The sequence below is a fragment of the Lycium barbarum genome, chromosome 10 (assembly GCF_019175385.1).
Source record: "Lycium barbarum isolate Lr01 chromosome 10, ASM1917538v2, whole genome shotgun sequence".
Lineage (NCBI taxonomy): Eukaryota > Viridiplantae > Streptophyta > Magnoliopsida > Solanales > Solanaceae > Lycium > Lycium barbarum.
This window is the reverse complement of record NC_083346.1, coordinates 13,846,738-13,867,201: the sequence shown is the minus strand read 5'-3', so window position 1 is coordinate 13,867,201 and position 20,464 is coordinate 13,846,738. Positions and strand designations below refer to the sequence as shown.

At 36.5% G+C, this 20,464-nt stretch overlaps 1 protein-coding gene across 14 annotated transcripts; it reads left to right on the top strand.

The window, feature by feature from the left end:
- The first annotated feature begins 4,907 nt into the window (after positions 1-4,907).
- On the top strand, positions 4,908-19,482 carry LOC132613590 (leucine-rich repeat receptor-like serine/threonine-protein kinase SKM1). Of its 14 annotated transcripts, XM_060327671.1 has the most exons (6): positions 4,974-6,395; positions 6,492-6,618; positions 6,978-7,038; positions 7,253-7,336; positions 8,473-8,557; positions 12,722-13,436. In XM_060327671.1, exons 1-2 carry the CDS (start codon positions 5,321-5,323, stop codon positions 6,500-6,502), a joined length of 1,086 nt encoding a protein of 361 aa, XP_060183654.1. In that variant the 5' UTR covers positions 4,974-5,320; the 3' UTR covers positions 6,503-6,618; positions 6,978-7,038; positions 7,253-7,336; positions 8,473-8,557; positions 12,722-13,436. The 14 variants fall into 14 exon arrangements, with proteins under 14 accessions (XP_060183662.1, XP_060183660.1, XP_060183661.1 ...); XM_060327667.1 differs by lacking the exon at positions 6,978-7,038; XM_060327669.1 differs by lacking the exon at positions 6,978-7,038 and having other exon boundaries at positions 7,234-7,336.
- Positions 19,483-20,464: the final 982 nt, after the last annotated feature.

Here is a 20,464-nt window from a genome sequence, read left to right as displayed (position 1 = left end):
ATGGAATATAGAAATCCGAATCATAACCGAAGTGAGGAGTACAGATTATGGATACAGAATGAGTATATCAAAATCTGTGCAGAATATATATATATATATATATATATATATATATATATATATATATATATATATATATATATATATATATATATATATATATATATATATATATATATCATGCAAATAAAAATCATGTATAAGGCTCAGGAACGTGGTCGCCACTCCGACGCTGGCGCCACAACACATCATACTCCAGAAGGTTTAAAATCTCTGTACAATCTCCGAACATATCATATCATCAGAACATATCATATCATCCGAACACATCGTATGCCATATCACATCATAACGCCGTATATAAGCGGTACCCGACCCTATGGCGAGGTCTCGGGAACCGTAACACATCATACTGCCGAATATCACATAGTGCGCACGATCATAAAACCGGCTCGGGATCCGGCAAACGATACCATAGTAGTAAGCACGAGCGGAGTAGTGTGGAAACCATATGCATATACATATTTAAATAAATTCCAAGACTCGACGAATAAATACATATATAAATACTGATATCAGAAGGCTCAAAGTAAGTATAGAGTCCATCGGAATCATTATACAAAAGCTGCGAGCTTTTAAATTACTAAACTTTCGAAATCACTTCATAGGTCATTTTCTTGAAAATTAAGCATCATTTATTTTTAAGAAGCTTTCAAACAACCTTATAGAGTACTTCAAATGGAGCCTTAAAATCATATGCACATCTCTAGAATATACATATCCAAACTTAGGCCATATTAAATAATTTCCAAACCATATCCGGAAGCGTACCGACTAATATTTCAAACATCATAAGTATGTGACGAGTCACATGAAATAGTTCATGGAAATCAAAGACATAGACCATCCTAGTGGCTCTAAGAGTAGAATTTTCTTTGGAACATACATATATATATATTATTCATTTACTTCATAAGGGTCATGCCAAAAAGGAAGAATGCTAAGCCTTACATACCTCGATCGCTCACTACCAAATCTCGATTGCTTGCCAACAAATCCCGACTCAGGTCTCGGGCTCTCCAATATCTACAATAATATTATCAATTTCCAAAAAAAAAAGATTAGCCACTAGTACTTAGAATTTTTAATTCTACTTAGTATTTGTCTACCGCAATATCGGCAGCACCTCTCCTGTAAATTCAACATCCCCGAGAATTAAACTCGGCCAAATTCATCAACAACCATACCAACAATACCAACAACCAAACCAATAACATCAAAAACCAATTAAAAATGCACTCCAACACTAGTAACCTTCCTTTCCAACATAATTCATCAACATTCAATTTAGCTACGAATTTTTTTAAGTCGATATCGACACTTACATATTCACTACCAATTCAAGATCATTCAAGTGCCATTCAAAAGCATTTCATACAATTTTACAAAATATACAAAAATCCCACCAAGACTAGAATTCATCCGAAATCTCCAACCTTCGACACAACATTCACAACACATTTCTCGTCTTCCCATTTCATCAACAACAACCACAATTTACACTTTAACAATTCCATTTCCATGATCTCATAAATCTACAATAAAATCACAAAATTTCCTATAACAACTTAACAACAATTTTCATGCCAACCTAGACTAGAATTCTTCCATTTGCATTAAAAGGCCATTACCACACAATTAACACAATAATTAAAATTTGATCATTCCTCTCCATCAACACCCATTTTCGGCCACACACACACATACCCATGACACAAGATTTTCATACTTTACATTCATTCCCACATACTACAACATATATATATATATATAATTCTTCCAAGATAAAAAAAAAGTAGAATTCTTACCTTTTCTCAATTCTCCCACTTGATAAAAAAAGTACTCTTTTGCTTTCAAATTTGTATCACATTGAAGAGGGTTTCCAACTTAGTAGGAATTCTAGGAAGTTAAGATTTTTGAATCTAAGTTGATGGGCTAAAATTTCTCCTCTTTTTTTTTTTTTTTTTTTGATATGGCCGTATGGCCTTTTTTTGGTCTCTCTCTCTTTTGTTTTGTTCTTGAAGATTCTAAGGTGAATGGCAATTTACAATGGCCCTTTACTAATTTATTTGTTCTAATTCTAATGGGCACATGGGCTTGGCCCATGTTTCTCCACTCATGGCCGGCCAACACCCCCTTGGGCCTCTTTTCCATTTTTTTTTTCATTTCATTTAGGCCCAAATTGTTGCGGATCTTATTTTAAATTTCCCGAAACTAGTTTCCGAAATTCCAATTTTTGCCCTTAGCCTTCCTCGATATTTCCACATCAACATTTCATAGTCAACACACATATATTAAATAGAAATCAAACTATGGCCTTATTTCTTACAAGTCACAATTATTTCAGATTTTCCGAATATGCGAAAATGCGGGATATAACAATAACAGCTCACGAATCTCTCTCAACTTTTATCACAATCAAAACTTTTTGAATTCAAAAATACTAAAGATCTGAAAACTTCCAAATATAGAAAAATATACGCTGGAATACAATGAAATATGGTTGATTGTTTAAGAAATATAAACTTGTAGTATGCGTATATATAATGGAATACAATGAAATATATCAGAAACTATTTCATAAATTAGAAATACAAAATGCATAATTACATTGAGATACAGTGAAATACAAAAATCGTGAAAACAAAGTGGAGCAAAAATAGGCTCTACAAAAAAAAAAAAAAAAGATAAATACATTTAAATACAGTGAAATAATACACTGAAATATACTGAAACATTTTATCAAAAACTTAGTGGGCGTGAAGCTCCACAACTCTCATCAATGGTGTTTCTACAACAACAACCTATTCTCTTGCTCCTAGATGATGCTACAATATCATATTACTATAATCAATACTATTCTTCATCACTCATAAGATAAACAAACACCACATGATTAGCAAACATAAGAAGGATTTTCCTCTTATTTCGGCCTATCCATGGAGATTTAGCAAAGAAATTGTTATGGTTGAGCTTCGGCCATTGGTTGGAGATCCTCCACTACTTTTGGTACTACTTGGAATCAGCAAACTAATGGAAGGAAAAACTTGGAATTTTGGTACTGCTTGGAATCAGCAAACTGTGATGGGGCAGGAGAGGGAACGGAGAGAGAGAAAGAGAAGGGTGATGGAGAAATAGATTTGAGAGGTGAGAGAAAACCAATTTAAAAGAGAAACTTGTGAAATACAGGACACTAGTTATGATGTGTAATTTAAGAAAATATTTTAGTTATGAACAATAAATAAAATAAAAGGTAGTTACTATTCATAAATAGGACTTAGAAGTAGTTATGACAAGTAAATTTTCCTTTTTTGTTTTGCGCGGATTGGGCTTCTTTTGGGGTGGTCTTTAATTTTTGTCCATCAAATTGGTGACCTTTAATTTTTGTCTTTCGTCAAATACCCCGAGGTTCTGGGTTCGAACCCCAGCTCAGTAAAAAAAAATAAAAAATTTTGCAAGGCGAAATTTTGCCTGAAGGTAAAATTCTGCCTTAAGGCAGAGTTTTGCCCAAAACTTTACCTTAAGGTAGAGTTTAAAATTCTGCTTGAAGCATGCAAACTCTACGTATGCAAAACTCTGCCTTGTGATTTTTTTTTAAAATTTTTGACTGAGCGGGAATTCGAATCCGAAACTAAAATTTTTTTAGCGAAGGACAAAATTAAAGAATACCAATTTGAGGGCCAAAAATTAAAAACCACCCAGCGAAGGACAATCCTGCAAATTGCCCGCTGATGGGTCATTTGCATTTTGGTCCCTATTTTGTGCTGGTCTTTAATCATTTTTTTGCACGGATTGCCCTTCTTTTGGGGTGGTCTTTAAATTTTGCCCCTCATATTTGTGTTCTTTAAGTTTTACCCTTCGCTTGGATACCTGAGGTTCTGGGTTCGAACCCCCGCTCAGACATAAAATAAAAAAACAATTTCGCAAGGCAGGGCTGGGGGGAGTATATGCCGGATCCGGCATACAATCCTTAAGGAAAAACTAAAGTTATGTCGGAGGGGGCAGACTTTGCCTTGAGACATATATATATATATATATATATTTATTTTTTTTTTATTTTTTTTTACTTTTCAAGGCAAACTTTAATTATGCCTTAAGGAAAAGTTCCGCCTTATGGGACATACTTTTAGTTATGCCTTAACTAAAAGTGTGCCCCATAAAATATAACTAAAAGTATGCCCCATAAGGCGAAACTTTTCCTTAAGACATAACTAAAAGTTTGCCTTAAGGAAAAGTTCTGCCTTATGAGGCATACTTTTGGTTATGCCTTAATTAAAAGTCTGCCCCATAAGGCATAGTTCCTTAAGGAAAAGTTTTGCCCCATAAGGCATAACTAAACTATGCCTTGAGGAAAAGTTATGCCCCTTCCGGCATAACTTTAGTAATTTGTTCACAAGTTTATGCCGGTGGGGGCATATTTTTAATGGGAAAACTTTTATACCGGACCCGGCATAAACTTGTGAAGGAATTATCAAAGTTATGCCGGACCCGGCATACTTATGCCAAGTCTGCCCATAAGGCATAAGTATGCCGGGTCTAGCATAACTTTGGTAATTCCTTCACAAGTGTATGCCGGTGGGGGCATAACGAAATTTAAACTCTGTCTTGCGATTTTTTTTTTAAAATTTGACTGTGTGTGGGTTCGAACCTGGAACCCATGAGTTTTAGCCGAAGGGTAAAATTTAAAGATTTCAAATATGAGGAGCAAAATTTAAAGGCCACCCAGAAGCAGGGCAATTCGCAAGGGCAATTCGCAAGGGCAATTCTGCGAATTGCCCGTCTTTAATTTTTGCTATTCAAATGGGCTGGTCTTTAATTTGTTTCCTTCAAAATTAAACCACGCATCCTAATATTAACAAATTACGGCCGCGCTCTTAAATATGGCCCGTTAGGCATAACATTTTGAAGGATAAAAATGAAAGACCAGTCCATTTGAAGGCCAAACCGTGTAATTATTTGGATATTTATTACCCAGCCCGGTTGATTAAGCGCTCCCTCGCCGCCACTAGATTCTTGATTTCATGTCTACAAAGTTTCTTGCAGCAACAACAGTGACAACGATAGACAAACAAATATTCTATCAGTGACATAATTTGGATTTGAAGAAGTAAGAGTGTAAGACCAGTGAATCTAACTCCTTTTCTCCAATGTTATTTTGTGGTATTATTTGAATACTATACTGGTTTGTTTGTTTTGTTTTTTTTGGTCTCTATAGTATCAAGAAAGTCTCAATTTCATTTTTTTTTTTTTAACTAAAAGAATGATGAGAGGTGTCAAAGTTAGCACCTTTATACATGCTATTAGCTTCTGTAAAAGATATAGTCACTTTGAATCCAAACCCCATTTGCGTTTTGGTTCTTTAGACTCACCAGTTAAAGCTAGTGTTGGAATTTTCTGGGATTTGGATAACAAACCGCCTAAGTCTTTTCCACCATTTGATGCTGCCACAAAGTTAAAGAAAGCAGCTGGGGAGTTTGGGGCAGTGAGATTTACAGTAGCTTATGCTAATCGACACGCGTTTAGTTATGTTCCTCCTTTAGTTAGACAGCAAAGAAAAGAACAAAAAACGTTGAATTCGTTGGAAAATCGTGGGGTTGTTAAGGTAGAGGACCCTTATATATGTAGAGTTTGTGGGAGGAGATTTTATAGTAATGAGAAGCTTGTTAATCATTTTAAGCAAATTCACGAACGTGAGCATACGAAAAGGATGAATCAGATAGATTCGTCTAGAGGGAAAATGAGGGTGAAGTTGGTGGCTAAGTATGCAATGAAGATGGATAAGTATAAGTATGCTGTTAAGGATGTTTTGACTCCGAAAGTTGGGTATGGTTTGGCGGATGAATTAAAACGAGCGGGTTTTTGGGTTAGGACTGTGTCGGATAAGCCACAAGCTGCTGATATCGCGTTGAGGAATCATCTAGTTGATGTAATGGATAAGAGGATGGTGGATTATGTGGTTCTTGTGTCTGATGATTCTGATTTTGTGGAAGTGTTGAAGGAGGCGAGGTTGAGGTGTTTGAAGACCGTGGTTGTTGGTGATACCAATGACGGTACTCTTAAGAGGACAGCTGATGCTGCTTTCTCGTGGCAGGAGATCATGATGGGAAAGGCCAAGAAAGAAGCTGTATCGGTTGTTGGCCGGTGGAAGGACCGAGATGTTCTGAAGAGATTGGAGTGGACCTATGATCCAGAGATAGAGAAAAAGACGTATTACTCTGAAGTTGAGAGTGATGATTCTGATGGATTCTTTTCTGGGGAAGATGATAAAGAGGATGTTGGTGCTTCTGTCTTGAAGGAAGATGGTGGTGCATGGTGGAAGCTGGACTCTCGTTCAGGTGCTTTTTGATTTATTGTAACTTTTTGATACAAAGTTAATTGAAGTTCTCCATGTTGGACGTCTGAGCAATCATTTCGTGTTGTACTTTATTCAGGACATGATTGATGCAGCAGCTGATTGCCGGCTTCAGCTTCATTCTTATAAAAAGGAGATATGAACTGGTGATTCCACTAAAATTTCCATGCTCAGAAGGCTTTTCTAAAGTTGAGGCCAACACTGCTGTAAGTTCTTAGTGAAGGATGGAAAGAGATGCTGGAATACCTTTTTAAGTAACTTAGCTGCCAACATTACTGTGTTTTTTTAAACTATTATAGAAGCGTGGGTTTAGCATAGGATCGACATGTTTGCTTCAATTAGCAGATGGCATTTTAGTCATTGTTTTTCTTGAGCTTTTCCATACGTGGCCACTCCATGCTCCCTCCATTCCAGGTGGCTTTTACTACAAAAAACATATCATCAGTCCAGAACATTCAATTGTTTCATCTCTTGTTTCTTCATTCCTCTCAGAAACCCTCCTCTTTCAATTTTTGTGCAAATCTTCATCTTCTTTACTTTCCTTGGTTTTTTGGGTTCTCTTCAGAGTTCCAATTTCATAGCTATCATTGTTCAGTCTTTTGGAACTCCAGCTTTGCTCCATCAAGGTAATTGCATACTGCTATCTATTTTGTCTTGGTCATTCTTTATTTTTATCACGTAATTGTTATTGTATTTTGGGTGGTCATATGACTTGTGGTTGTAAATTATAGATGTGACTGTGTTATTAATAAGCAAAGAATCCTTATTATGCAGTAACGATCTATGTTTGAGAATTTTCTGTGCATTTAAAACGTGTGAAGTGTTTTGTGTTGTCTGCAGAGGAGATACGCAGGGCCTGTTATCACAAGGATTCGGAACAAGTGGCTGGGTTGGAAAGCATAATAGCTAAGCCAGGAATTCTAGGTTGGGACAAAAAATTTCTTCTTTTTCACGGACTTCTACGCACTGTTTCCTGTTATTGTAGGGTAATTTTTTAAGCCAAAGTTAATGTTCCGTGTTAATGAATTTAGATGCTTTCTTCATTTTGGCGGAAACATTGGTAGTGATAGCTCACTTTACCTAGCACTAAAGAATTGTATAAAGCTCACTTTTTCATCAGCATTATTGAACTGTTAATAGATTATTGATGAAACGTGGGAGGTCATTTCAACTGCTGTAGTGGGAATGCTAATCTTTGTTCCTAAAAATCCAAGCAAATGCAGCTCAAATTGCACAAGAGAAGGCAGGAAAATAAACCTTTTTGTTCCATTGTTCAACGACTTCCGTTTACAGTTGGATATCTTTGAGATTTTCAATGTGTAGTACAGTGTTATCAAAAGTGAAAAAGCGCAAAAAAGGTCTAAGGTCAGTTGGGCCTTTAAGCGCAAAGCGCAAATAAAGCGTGGGCTTTAATGAAAAAAAAGTGCAATTGTGCAAAAATACAGATATATGTATGTTTATCCCAAGATTAATAATAATAAGTATGAGTAACAAATATATGGACAGAGAGATTGTAAAAATATTACCATAAAGTGAAATATCAATCATCTAGTGTCACCTCATCAAGAGAGGCTCATTGGCAAGGAAAAGTATGTCTTAGAGCCTTGATGACGACACTGAAGCGCACATAAAGCGAGGCGAAGCGCTCAACATGTTTGAGCCTCGCTTCAGGGCTTAAGCGCGCTTAAAGCGCGCCTTTGATAACAATGGTGTAGTATTGAATTTAAAGCATCTTACTTGAAGTAGGATGCTATTTGTAGTGTTGAGTTTAAAGTACCTAATCTAAAGTATGATTTGTAATTGTTTGTCTTTTCACATACATGGAAAGAAAATAAAATGGCATCTCCTGTTCTGTGATGTTATGTTTGAGAAAGCCAGTAACTTAAATAAACTGAAATTTTCGGAGGATATATTATGGAATTCAAATGTGTTTTATTTAGTAGGAAGTAGGAATGTTGCTACTGTTGTATGTGCTATAACTTATTTCAGTTGATATCATATTAAGTGCAATAATATTTAACATCTTATCTAATAATAGTTTGTTGCTTGTGTCGTTCTAGATAGATGAGCTAGCAACTTTATCGGATTCGCGTGCTCCTTCCATCACTAGGATCCATACAGTGAGAAGGATGTATTAGCAAGGAGGTATTCATATGCAACTTATTTGACATTACATAAAGTCTATCAGTTGTGCTGTTGTCATGGTTCAGACTCGAGAAACTTTACTGACTTAAGAAATTTTGAAAGTTTTGATAGAATTTTATAATCAGTGATAAAGAAGAAATGTTTGGGAGATCCAAATTCATTGTACTATTTGAAGAATGAATAAGCAATTCCTATGTAGGCCTACTGTCACACCCCAACCTTGGGGGTGTGGCCGGCACTCGGCACCCGAAGGCCCGAGCGAACCAACCATGGCATCTGTGACATGTAATATGAATAATGGGCCGACAAGGCCGCTATATGACACTAACAAGAACCAAATGTATCAACCTGCACGCAGAAGAACCCAACAACAACCTCTCTATATATATAGCCAACAAGGCTATGTCACGGTCATGCCAAACTGTACAGGGGGACCGACAAGGCCAAGCAAAACATATATACACTGACAATCGGTCTGCAAGCCTCTAAAAGAGTAACACAATATCAACAGGTCGGGACATGGCCCCCGACATATCCCAAAACTATACATATACATATGCATCTGTACCTATGGACTCAGAACCAACAACTCCGAAGAAGTGGAGTACAACACTCAATCGCTGATCTCGGTGTCCTACTGCGGAGGCACGCAGGCCTGTCTATCAGCACCTGTGGGCATGAACACAGCGCACAAAAAGGCGTCAGTACGAAATATGTACTGAATATGTAGGGCGATAAGCGCAAGCACAACTAATGTAAATAATGTGAGAAGGGACGAATTTTTCTCTCAATCTACTTGGAGTTACGGGGTGATACACCTATCCAATCGAAGGTCTACGAGTCTAGTTTCCAGTGCATTTACATTAGTCCTTCTTAAGTGGGGAAGGATGTTACACCTCATGTTTTCGTGCGTTATCGTATCGTAAGGTGGCTAACATGCTAAGAAGGTAATGTTTTGAGGTATTTAAATAGTATGATAGTCATATGTTAAGTTTTGAAGTGAAACGAGTTGTGATACGAAAGTCGACAAAGGTCGTCACAAGTTACGTTCGTAAATTTCACTAAAATTTGGATCAGATGTCGAAGAGCCTTTCTCTCAATCTACATGGAGTTACGGGGTGATCCACCTATCAAATCGAAGATCTACGAGTCTAGTTTCCATCGCAGTTAACCGTTTGTCGATACGACATCAGAGTAGAGAGATATTCGCATTTCCGTACAGAAACGCAAACTGCCGCGGGAACAGTGTGCTAGGTCGGTGGCTTTATTTTGCCCAAGTATAAATAGATGCCTTGGGACGAATGTTTCTCCATTTCTTCACCTTGAAAGACCATAGAAATCCTAGGAAAACCTCTCTAATCATCTTCCATCAATTATAAACACACCTAAGGGCAAATCAAACAACTTCAACGCGGAGAACAACATGGCAACTTCGAAATTGTGATTTCTTCACTATTTCACCTTTCGAAGGAAAACCTTGCTTTGAAGTAACTTGGGGTTTGAAGTGATTTTCATGATCTAAGGTATATTTTAACCTCCTTTTGATTTCTTTGAGCTTCTACAAGTAATTAATCCTAAGAGTTGGTTGAAAATTTCATAAGATAGGTTCTTGTCATTCCTTAAGAAGCTCTTGTGAACATAGTTTGATTGTTGAGCTATTTTGTATGGTTTTGGTGTTTGTTTGAATCTGTGGGAATATGGATAGGATCGTATTGATGAGGAGGAGTAGGAAAGTAGAATTTGGTAGCGTTTTGTGGGGAAATTGAGCTACAAAAGAGATATCATAAAAAGAGTCTGAGTGACTATTGTCGTTATCCTCCAACTATCGTTATTGTCAATACGTTCTTTGGTTTCCAATTATGAGACAACCAGCACAAGAAACATGAAAGTTATGTTTTAGGGATTTATTTGAAGTAGACATCATGTTCAAGCTAGCAGTAGCCCTGATTAATATGAACGTCGGAGAAAGAACGAACAAAAGAATCCTAGTTCTCTTGAGCGACGAACAAGGGAAGATGGGAATACATAAATCTTCTTTGATGTGAGTTATTCATGAGAAAAGGGCAGATTTAATCATATTTATCAATTTGAAGTGGAGCAATTTGAATTCGATGAAACAATTCAATAAACGTTCATTCGAGTTCTAGTCATGCCGAAAGATATAGAGAAAGCCCTACATACCTCGTTGATGGAGTTATACGCGTCTTCCGGGTCCTTGAATACCTTATGAACGACTTTCTATACAAAACGAACTATTCAAGATCAAAATCAAGTTCATAGCTCATGAAAATCTTCATTTAGACATTCAAGCGAGCAACTCGCGAGCATAAGTTCGTAGGCTCTTTTGTAGCTCAATTTCCCCACAAAACGCTACCAAATTCTACTTTCCTACTCCTCCTCATCAATACGATCCTATCCATATTCCCACAGATTCAAACAAACACCAAAACCATACAAAATAGCTCAACAATCAAACTATGTTCACAAGAGCTTCTTAAGGAATGACAAGAACCTATCTTATGAAATTTTCAACCAACTCTTAGGATTAATTACTTGTAGAAGCTCAAAGAAATCAAAAGGAGGTTAAAATATACCTTAGATCATGAAAATCACTTCAAACCCCAAGTTACTTCAAAGCAAGGTTTTCCTTCGAAAGGTGAAATAGTGAAGAAATCACAATTTTGAAGTTGCCATGTTGTTCTCCGCGTTGAAGTTGTTTGATTTGCCCTTAGGTGTGTTTATAATTGATGGAAGATGATTAGAGAGGTTTTCCTAGGATTTCTATGGTCTTTTTTTTTTTTGATTAAGCACCGGGTGTCCAGGTCTCTTTGAGCCCTGACTAATCCCGGGGGTGCACAGGCCCTCGGCAAGGGGTTTCTATGGTCTTTCAAGGTGAAGAAATGGAGAAAAATTCGTCCCAAGGCATCTATTTATACTTGGGCAAAATAAAGCCACCGACCTAGCACACTGTTCCCGCGGCAGTTTGCGTTTCTGTACGGAAATGCGAATATCTCTCTACTCTGATGTCGTATCGACAAACGGTTAACTGCGATGGAAACTAGACTCGTAGATCTTCGATTTGATAGGTGGATCACCCCGTAACTCCATGTAGATTGAGAGAAAGGCTCTTCGACATCTGATCCAAATTTTAGTGAAATTTACGAACGTAACTTGTGACGACCTTTGTCGACTTTCGTATCACAACTCGTTTCACTTCAAAACTTAACATATGACTATCATACTATTTAAATACCTCAAAACATTACCTTCTTAGCATGTTAGCCACCTTACGATACGATAACGCACGAAAACACGAGGTGTAACACCTACTCTCCTCAGTCATAAAAATAATGGGTTCCGTAGTGATATTACTATAATTAGTTTGAGGTGATTTGTGACTTCAAAATGGTTGTAGTTTAAAAGATGCATACAGGTGAAGCTTTGCATCTGCTGAATTTCTTTATCTCCTAAATACACGTGTATTACACATAAGTAAGAAAAGTGATGATGTAGATGTAAGGAGGAATTCTCAAGGGTTCTAATGGTTAGATAATTTAATCCTAATTTAATTGAGGTTGTCTATCTTTTTGTTCCTATTTCCATGGTTTGATGTTCAGCGTTACGATGAACATATAAATCTTCATGGTATCCACTTCTTATATTCTTTCCACTGCTGAGAGTGATTTGAGTTCCAGAGTTTTGATTTGTTATCTAGGCACGTATGATATCATTAAGGACAAAGGAGAAAATGTTCATTAAAGAAAAAGAGATCATATATTCATCAAAGACAGAGATCATATGGTTTTGGGTTAGAAATATTGATAAAAACAGTGATGACTCCTGAACTAGAGATGTTACATGATAGGATTTAAATTATGCTACAGAAAACTTGACCATCCTTCAGCAGTTAATGTCTTTGTTGTTTGATGGTACCAATTAGATTATGAAAGTTTCCCTTTAACCCTGGTTGAGATACCAATAAATTTCTGATGGATGTTGCAGAAGTAGCATTAGTAAAGGAGAAAGTGGTAGGAAATTTATCTAAGTTTCTATTCATTGTTTTAATTGATAAATTCTGATCCTTGCAATTATTGTGATTTGTTAACTAATGTATATTTCATTAAGATTGACTTGCTCTTATTATATTGTTGTTGGTGAATATAGTGAAGTGGAGCATGTGAACTGAGTCCTTTCAATGGGAACGTATGGCGATCCTGACCAACTAGACGTGAAGGATTCTTTGTAATGCCAGCTGAACGCATCAGAATTCAGTTAGCCTATTATAATGACACCAAGAGGGGAACTTGTGAAGAAGCGAGGTCTTTGCTAAAAAGAAGACTTTCTACAGCTGCTCTTGAAATAGAAAGACAGATGATGTAATGCTTTCATTAATCAGGTCGAAAATGACAAGGTTCAAGTTGTTCTTATAAGTAAGAATATGCATTTTGAGAAGCTGGGATTCTATTTATTACTCTGCAGAAGGAAAGGCACTTCTTATAAGCTAAACCTTTGCTGCATGATTTAATTTCTCCTGAAGTGAGAAAAACTAAAAACGCAGAGGATGGACTGCAACTATTGGTGGATTGTGTACAAAATTCATGAAATTTAGTTATAGCACATTTGTTAGGGATTGTATCTTCTTGACATATTTAGTCATGTTTGATGAAAATATGTAAACCTTTTTGTTTGACATTTTTATTCTCTGCGAAAGATTACTCCCATTAGTGAAAAAAAGATTTCTTCATTGTGATGTAATTGTGATTCTGAAGGAATCATAAAGTCTATATGTTGCAGAGCTTGGAGGATGTTGCTATGATCCTCTATTACGATATGCTAATTTTTTATGTTAATCTTAACCTGAACACCTTATTTGGAGTCATGCAATGTTGCGATTTAGACTGTTGGATTTAGCTTTCAGCAAATGCAATGAAGTATGCTATAACACAAAGTGCAAGCACGGGCCAAAACCATCTAGTGTATGCTATAATCCAGTGGAGAAACTTGGAGGTTGACTGGTTGAGGTTAACTTCAGATTCAAACTGAAGGTCCAAATTCATGAGGATATCTTTACAATTAGTAACAGAAGTGCTATTCATGTAAGTACCTGTAGTTCTCTCTAATATATTGTTATAGATTGCAATTCTAAAATCAATTAAGGTCAGCCTGATTTAATTTCATGACCAAGTTCTCAGATCGGGGGCTCAATTTACCTAACTTTAAGAGTTAAATCTTTTTTTTTTTCTGCTCGTTATGAAAGATATTCATAATTATCGTTTAAACTGCAAAGGACGTGGACCTCTCCATCTTTATTTTGCCTGTCTTTTTTATTCATGAATGTTGCAAACATATGTGCACATATCTTTGTGTGTGTTTCTCTGTGTGCTTGTGTCTATCTGTTTGTACGCGAACACATTGCTTGTAATTTGCAAGTTTCTGTTTGCATTTTGTGCAGACATAACAAATAGATTTCACTTCCTACCTCTCTTTACATCTAAACATCAAATTAGATGCCCTAATCTTCATAAGCTTGGACCTCAACACATTGATGTCTCGCATCCATTATCACATAGTACCATATTTGCGTGTCTACCAGAACTTGATGATGTATCTCTAATTCCAGACACTGAAATTTCACTTTCTTTTGCTCAAGTTATTTGTAGGTTCCAACGTAGTGTCTGTTGTGCTTTTGATGCGGATATATTTTCCAAAGAACTATGATTGTCACTGAAGCATCATGTGACACCAACTGTGCTAACTGCTGTAGAGAATCCTCTCTTTGGTCTCTTTTTTGGTATGCATAATGCCATAACCAATGTGTTATTGTAGTTGCTCAAAACTGTGTTTAAGAAAAACATTCATTACTTAAGGAATAATGCCATAACCAATGTGTTATTGTAGTTGCTCAAAACTGTGTTTAAGAAAAACATTCATTACTTAAGGAATTACATAATTAATTCCAGGAGTCATTATTTGTTATCCTATCTTGCTATTTATGTTATGTTATATGACAACATTCAGAAGGTAAGTTATCATTATCAATATCCTCCTTGAGATTTGGAACTACCTTTTAGGTTGATTCTGTAAGGAATTCTGTTAGCACCAGAAGGTTCATAACAGTTCTTCTAATTGAGTAGTAGCAAAGAAGGTTTTACGGATGCTTACACATGTACAGATAATAACAAAATAGACGTGTTGAGCCATTGCCTTGCCACCATATTCCGCACATACCTCAGCTTCTCCCTCTTCATAGAATTCTCTGTATTTCTTACCCACTCTGCCTTTTCTGCCGCCATAGGTATAACATGGATTCTCATCTCTCGATTAAGTCCTTTCCTTGATGTGTTGAAATTCTCAGATCAAAAGGAGTGCAAAAGAATTGATAACAAACAGACAGCCTCAGAAGCTATGCAACGTACTAAAAGAAAAAGAGAAAATTAACCTTGTGCCTAATAGCCTCTAGAACATTCATGAATTAGGTCACACAAGTAAGAATCTGGAAACTTATTGCCATGTCTTCTTATATTAGTACTTCTCAGCTTTTTATTCTTTGGCTAAAACTTTTTTTATGCTCTTTTCCTTTTCTTTTTATAAGAGCAAAATATTATAACAGACTAAGAAGTACAATTGCTGGCTCAGATGGAAGTTTGAGAGTGAGGAATTTGAAAATGCACAATAAAAGCTTGTTGTTCAAATGGTTATGGAGATATAGAAGGGGTGGTGATAAAATCTGGAGGAAGCTAGTGGATGCTGTTTATGGTAGGATGGATGGCTGGAGACAAAATCCTTCTTTATTAAAATCCGGTAGGGTAATCTGGAAAGAAATTAGTGGGCTGTGGGATGATCTGCAATACACTAGAGTAGATTTGGGCAATGGAGCCAGGATAAAATTTTGGACAGACTCTTGGATTGAAAATGAAAGTCTTACGATCAGATTTCCGGCCCTGTTTAGATGTTCTCTGAATAAAGAGGGATACATTTCAGAATTCGTCTCAAGTTCAGGGTGGGAAATAGTCCTCAGGTGAAATCTGAATGATTGGGAAATAGATAGTTATTGTCAGTTGCTTCAACTATTAGAACCAGTGACAATTGATCAGAATAAAGAGGACAACTTGATTTGGGTCAGCAGCAAGGATAAAAGATTTTCAACTAAAAATTGCTACATCATGTTACTTCAACAGATTGGCCATAGTGTACCAAAATGGTCTTGGAGGATAAGTTGGAAGACTAAAGCTCCTATTAAGGCAGCCTGCTTTGGTTGGATAGCAGCAAAGGAAGCATGTCTAACTCAAAAACAATTTGCAATGAAGGGGGTTTCCTTTATGCAATAGGTGTTATCTATGTGAAAAAGATCAGGGAACTGTGGAGCACACATTTACTACTTTACTGTAGCTTTTCTAAACAATTTTGGGAGCTCTTTCCAAATATTGCTGGTGTTTCTTGGATCATGTCCCAGAAGATCACTTGCTTACCAGAAAGCTGGTAAAGCCAAAGAGTTGCTAGAAATATGAAACAAATATGGAAGACCATTCGCATTTGCATATTTTGGACCATATGGTTGGAAAGAAATAGTGCCTCCTTTGAAGGGAAGAGAAGTCACATATCTGTAGTGAAGAACAAATGTTTGCATAATTTATATTTCGGGTGTAATAGTAGCACAATAAAGAATATGGATCAATACTTGGATTTCTTGTATCTGTTGGGTGCGAATATGTAGATTTGCCTGGTTGGGGGATGCTTAGTCATGTACTGCTTTGTACCATTTCGGTACTTCATTAATAAAACTTTACCTTATCAAAAAAAAAAAAAAAGTTTGGTTTAATGTTAAAACATGGCATTGACCTGGTATTGCTGATAATGATAAATTTATCTAACTACTGTTGTCTGATGAAGGATCCTGGTCTCGACCGGTATTATCAATAGTGCTTCATTGACGGTTCAAAGAAGATGAACCTTTGCAGCATTATGATTAATAACTGTCACTTCTCATTCAGTTGAATAAAGTGATCATTGTCAACTTACTTATTCTTCCTTAGAAGAATGTTGGCCTGAACTAAGACATCAGAAGAAGCTCAAGTCCACCCGAGGCGCAGATAAAAAGTAGAAGAAAGACTCGGTTTATAAAGAAAATAAAATGATATGGATATTATTTACAGAACCGTGTACTATATGACTTGGCATACACGTGTAGCGAACATGCCGAGAAACTAGTATCACAAGAAGCAAAAGCTACACACTTGTAAAATGCATGGAAATGACCTAACATAGTTTTCAACACCAATGACATTAAACTTTGATTGTCCATCTCATAAGTTTAGACGATATCCAATCATCTTGACCTCGATGAACAAGTCAAGGCACGACAATCTACATTGATCATTCACAGAAACTTATACTTTATTCATGTATAATTATTTTTTATTCAATGAACATGACTCCACACAACACGTGGAATGAACGTGACTCAGCACAACAAGTGCAATGAATGTGCCGAGAAACTAGTATCACAAGAAGCAAAGCTATACACATGCAAAAGGCATGGAAATAACCAAACATATTTTTCAACACCAATGGCATATAGAATGATATATACTCAAGCGGGTATTCCAATTTTTCAAACTAGAAGAGATGTGATGGAGGACTTTGTCAAAGTCTCACCATCTTGGTTTTTAAAAATTTGAAAATTATTGGCATTAACAGAGAAATGAACACCTTACAAACAGTCTTTGTCCCTCTTTCTTTTTCATTAAACAAAGTTTCAGGAGAAATTAATTAGATTATTATAAATTAAGTCATTGACTGTACAATGCAATCCTTTTCAATTCAGTAGTAGAAGCCTACACCAATTAATGTTTTTCTTTTCATGAAGACATTCTGGGAAAGAAACTTATGAATAGTTTAGTTCAAGTGATATAGCATTTAACTGCTATAAAAATCTTAACACTTGACAACCTAGGATATTGTTCATCATCTTGAAGTCATGTGGTTAAAGAAAGATTTCCTTATATTTGCTACTCTATTTTACCATTTTTCGATCGTCTATGGCTGCCATGAAAAAGAAAGAGCAGGTCTAATTAGCTTCAAATCCTTGCTAACTGATCCATCTAATCAGTTATCTTCATGGCAGGGCGAAAATGTTGCAACTGGAAAGGAATCAAATGCTCGAGTTCAGGTCATGTTGTAGTTGTGGATCTCCGGAATCCTAATCCGGATGAAGTCCTAATCAATGTTAATAAGGAACTTGTTCCAGTTACTAACAACACATCCAATTTTGCTCTTAAAGGTACTATATCTCCATTTCTCTTCACTCTTAACCATATGCAACATCTCGACCTGAGTTTCAACAACTTCATGCTCTCAAAACTACCTACTGAGATATCAAACTTAACAAAGTTGACTTATCTCAATCTGTCGAATGCCATGTTTCAAGATTCAATCACCACGCAATTCTCAAACCTTACATCTCTAAGGACTCTTGATCTTTCATGTGCTAATTTAGTAGTCAATTTGTCTTCTATTTCTATTAGCTTGACATTACCACCAAAGTTGGATTTTGGCTCAATGTCATCTTTTATCAGATATGGTCGGCTATCCAGTCCAAATCTGAGGTGGTTAGAAGGGTTCCCAGGTCTCAGATATCTAGTATTGACAGGTGTTGATCTATCAAAGGCATCCGAATCATTTGTTTGGGCTAAACCAATATCAAGTCTTTCAAATCTCGTGTCACTTCAATTGTCCTACTGCAACATTTCAGGAAGAATTCCGATAGGGAAATTATTAACCTTACTAATCTTTCTATTCTAGAAATGGGTTCTAACGTTCTAACATCTCCGATACCTGATTTGCTATGGAACCTCACACGTCTCTCAGCTCTTGATTTTAGTGGCAATGATTTAGATGGTCATATCCCTTACCTTCCTCAACTTGAAAAACTTTCTGTTTCTAGCAATCCTGCTATGAGCATAGATCTTGTTTCAATGTTTTCAGCTCCATGGTCAAAGTTGACATTTCTTGACATAGGCTTCACTCGGGTAGGTGGAACGATTCCTCCTTCTTTAAGCAACTCAACTTCATTAACCTTTTTCCGAGCTGATGGATGCTTGATCCAAGGGTCGATACCTTCTTCAGTTACAAAACTTAAGAAATTAAGTATACTGTTGCTAAATGATAACAATATCACAGGCCAACTTCCTGTATCCATGCCCAGTTTAATAAGCCTTCAATACTTATCTCTGTTCCAGAATAGTTTAAAAGGGTCTGTTCCAATTTCGATCTGTCAAATCCACTCCCTGAAGTACTTGAATTTAGAATGGAATGAGCTAACAGGACGTCTTCCCTCGTGCATACTTCAGCTTCCTAAGCTTTCATATCTTTATGTTCAGAAGAATAACCTGAATGGGAATATGCCACTGTCTTTGTTCCAGAAGTCAAGATTGAATCAAATTAGTTTAGGAGCTAGCGGATTGTCATTGGAAATTGACGACCAAGATCAACACTCTGCGCAAACTTTCCAGCCCACAATGTTGGAATTTAGGTCTTGCAACATGAGAGGAGAAATCCCACAGTTCTTTTCAAATTTGACGAGCCTCATTATTTTAAATTTGGCTAACAACAGTTTATCAGGAGCAAAACCATACTGGTTGTTCAATCTCCCTGCCCTCTCTGTACTGGACTTATGTGTGAATAACTTCAAGGGAGTTATACCTCCGGTGATTCAACTGAAATCTTCTCCTTATCCAACAATAATAAATTTAGCCAGAAACAAACTTCATGGTTCTATCCCTTCTCAGCTCGAGAATGTTAATGTCATCGATTTGTCACTTAACAATTTCGTAGGCTCAATTCCAACACAGATAGGGGAAGTTCATGGTATCATGTAACACCCCAGACCTTTAACTTAAGCTTTGATCATGATTCTAGACTTAGAAAACCAGATAAATAATGTGGAAATTGGAAATTTCTCTTTAGTTGTCAGATGGGGATTTACGCCCCAGAATACGGACCGTATTTCATATACGACCCGTATTTCAAATCGTAATTTGGCATCTAAATCACTGTGCATTCTGGAATTTGGCTTGAGAATATATATTGTTAAATACGGACCGTATTTTGAAATACGCCCGTATTTGATGGTCGTATTTGGGAAAGAGGTGCTACAGTGTTTCTGTCCTGTTGAACATGCTTAATTACGGTTCAGGTTTACGGACCGTAATTCAGAATACGGACCGTATTTTGGTCCGTATTTCCCACTTCGCACCAGAAACTATAAATACCTGGTTTCAGTTCTAATTTTTATTTTTACAAGTCCCTAAACCCTAGAACGACATGTTCCTCTCCTCCATCACCAAAACATCAAGGTAAGTCAATCCAAGCCCTTCCAAATCAATTCTAACATATGTTTATGAAATCTAAGCATGAAATCATTGTTCCTAATCTAGAGTTTTCAAGAAAATCCAATTAAAGGGAATTCAAGACTAGGCTTTGGGATTCTTCTTCCAAGAACAGATTTTTGATACAAGTTTGGAGCATTACCAGGTATGTAGGATTGCTATCTATGTGTGGGAACATCATTGTTCTTCCCCACGCTTCTTCTTCCATAAAGTATGAAGCTTTACGAAAATCAGGGTTTTTAGCCATGTTCATGATAACCCATGGGTCCATGCCCCATGTTATATTATGTATTAAATTGTTATAAATTCTTCATTGTGTTCTTGATACATCATTATAATTATTGAGAATCTGTTCGTAATCCATGAAAACCCATACTTTGCATTCCATGGGTTCTTACATGCAAGTTTATGAACTATTATGATATTTTCAAGAAAAGCTATATATGTTTTATAAGTTCATGCAAGAATAATACGAATGATATCCATGTACATGCAAGTTATGATTCATGAAAAGCCATGG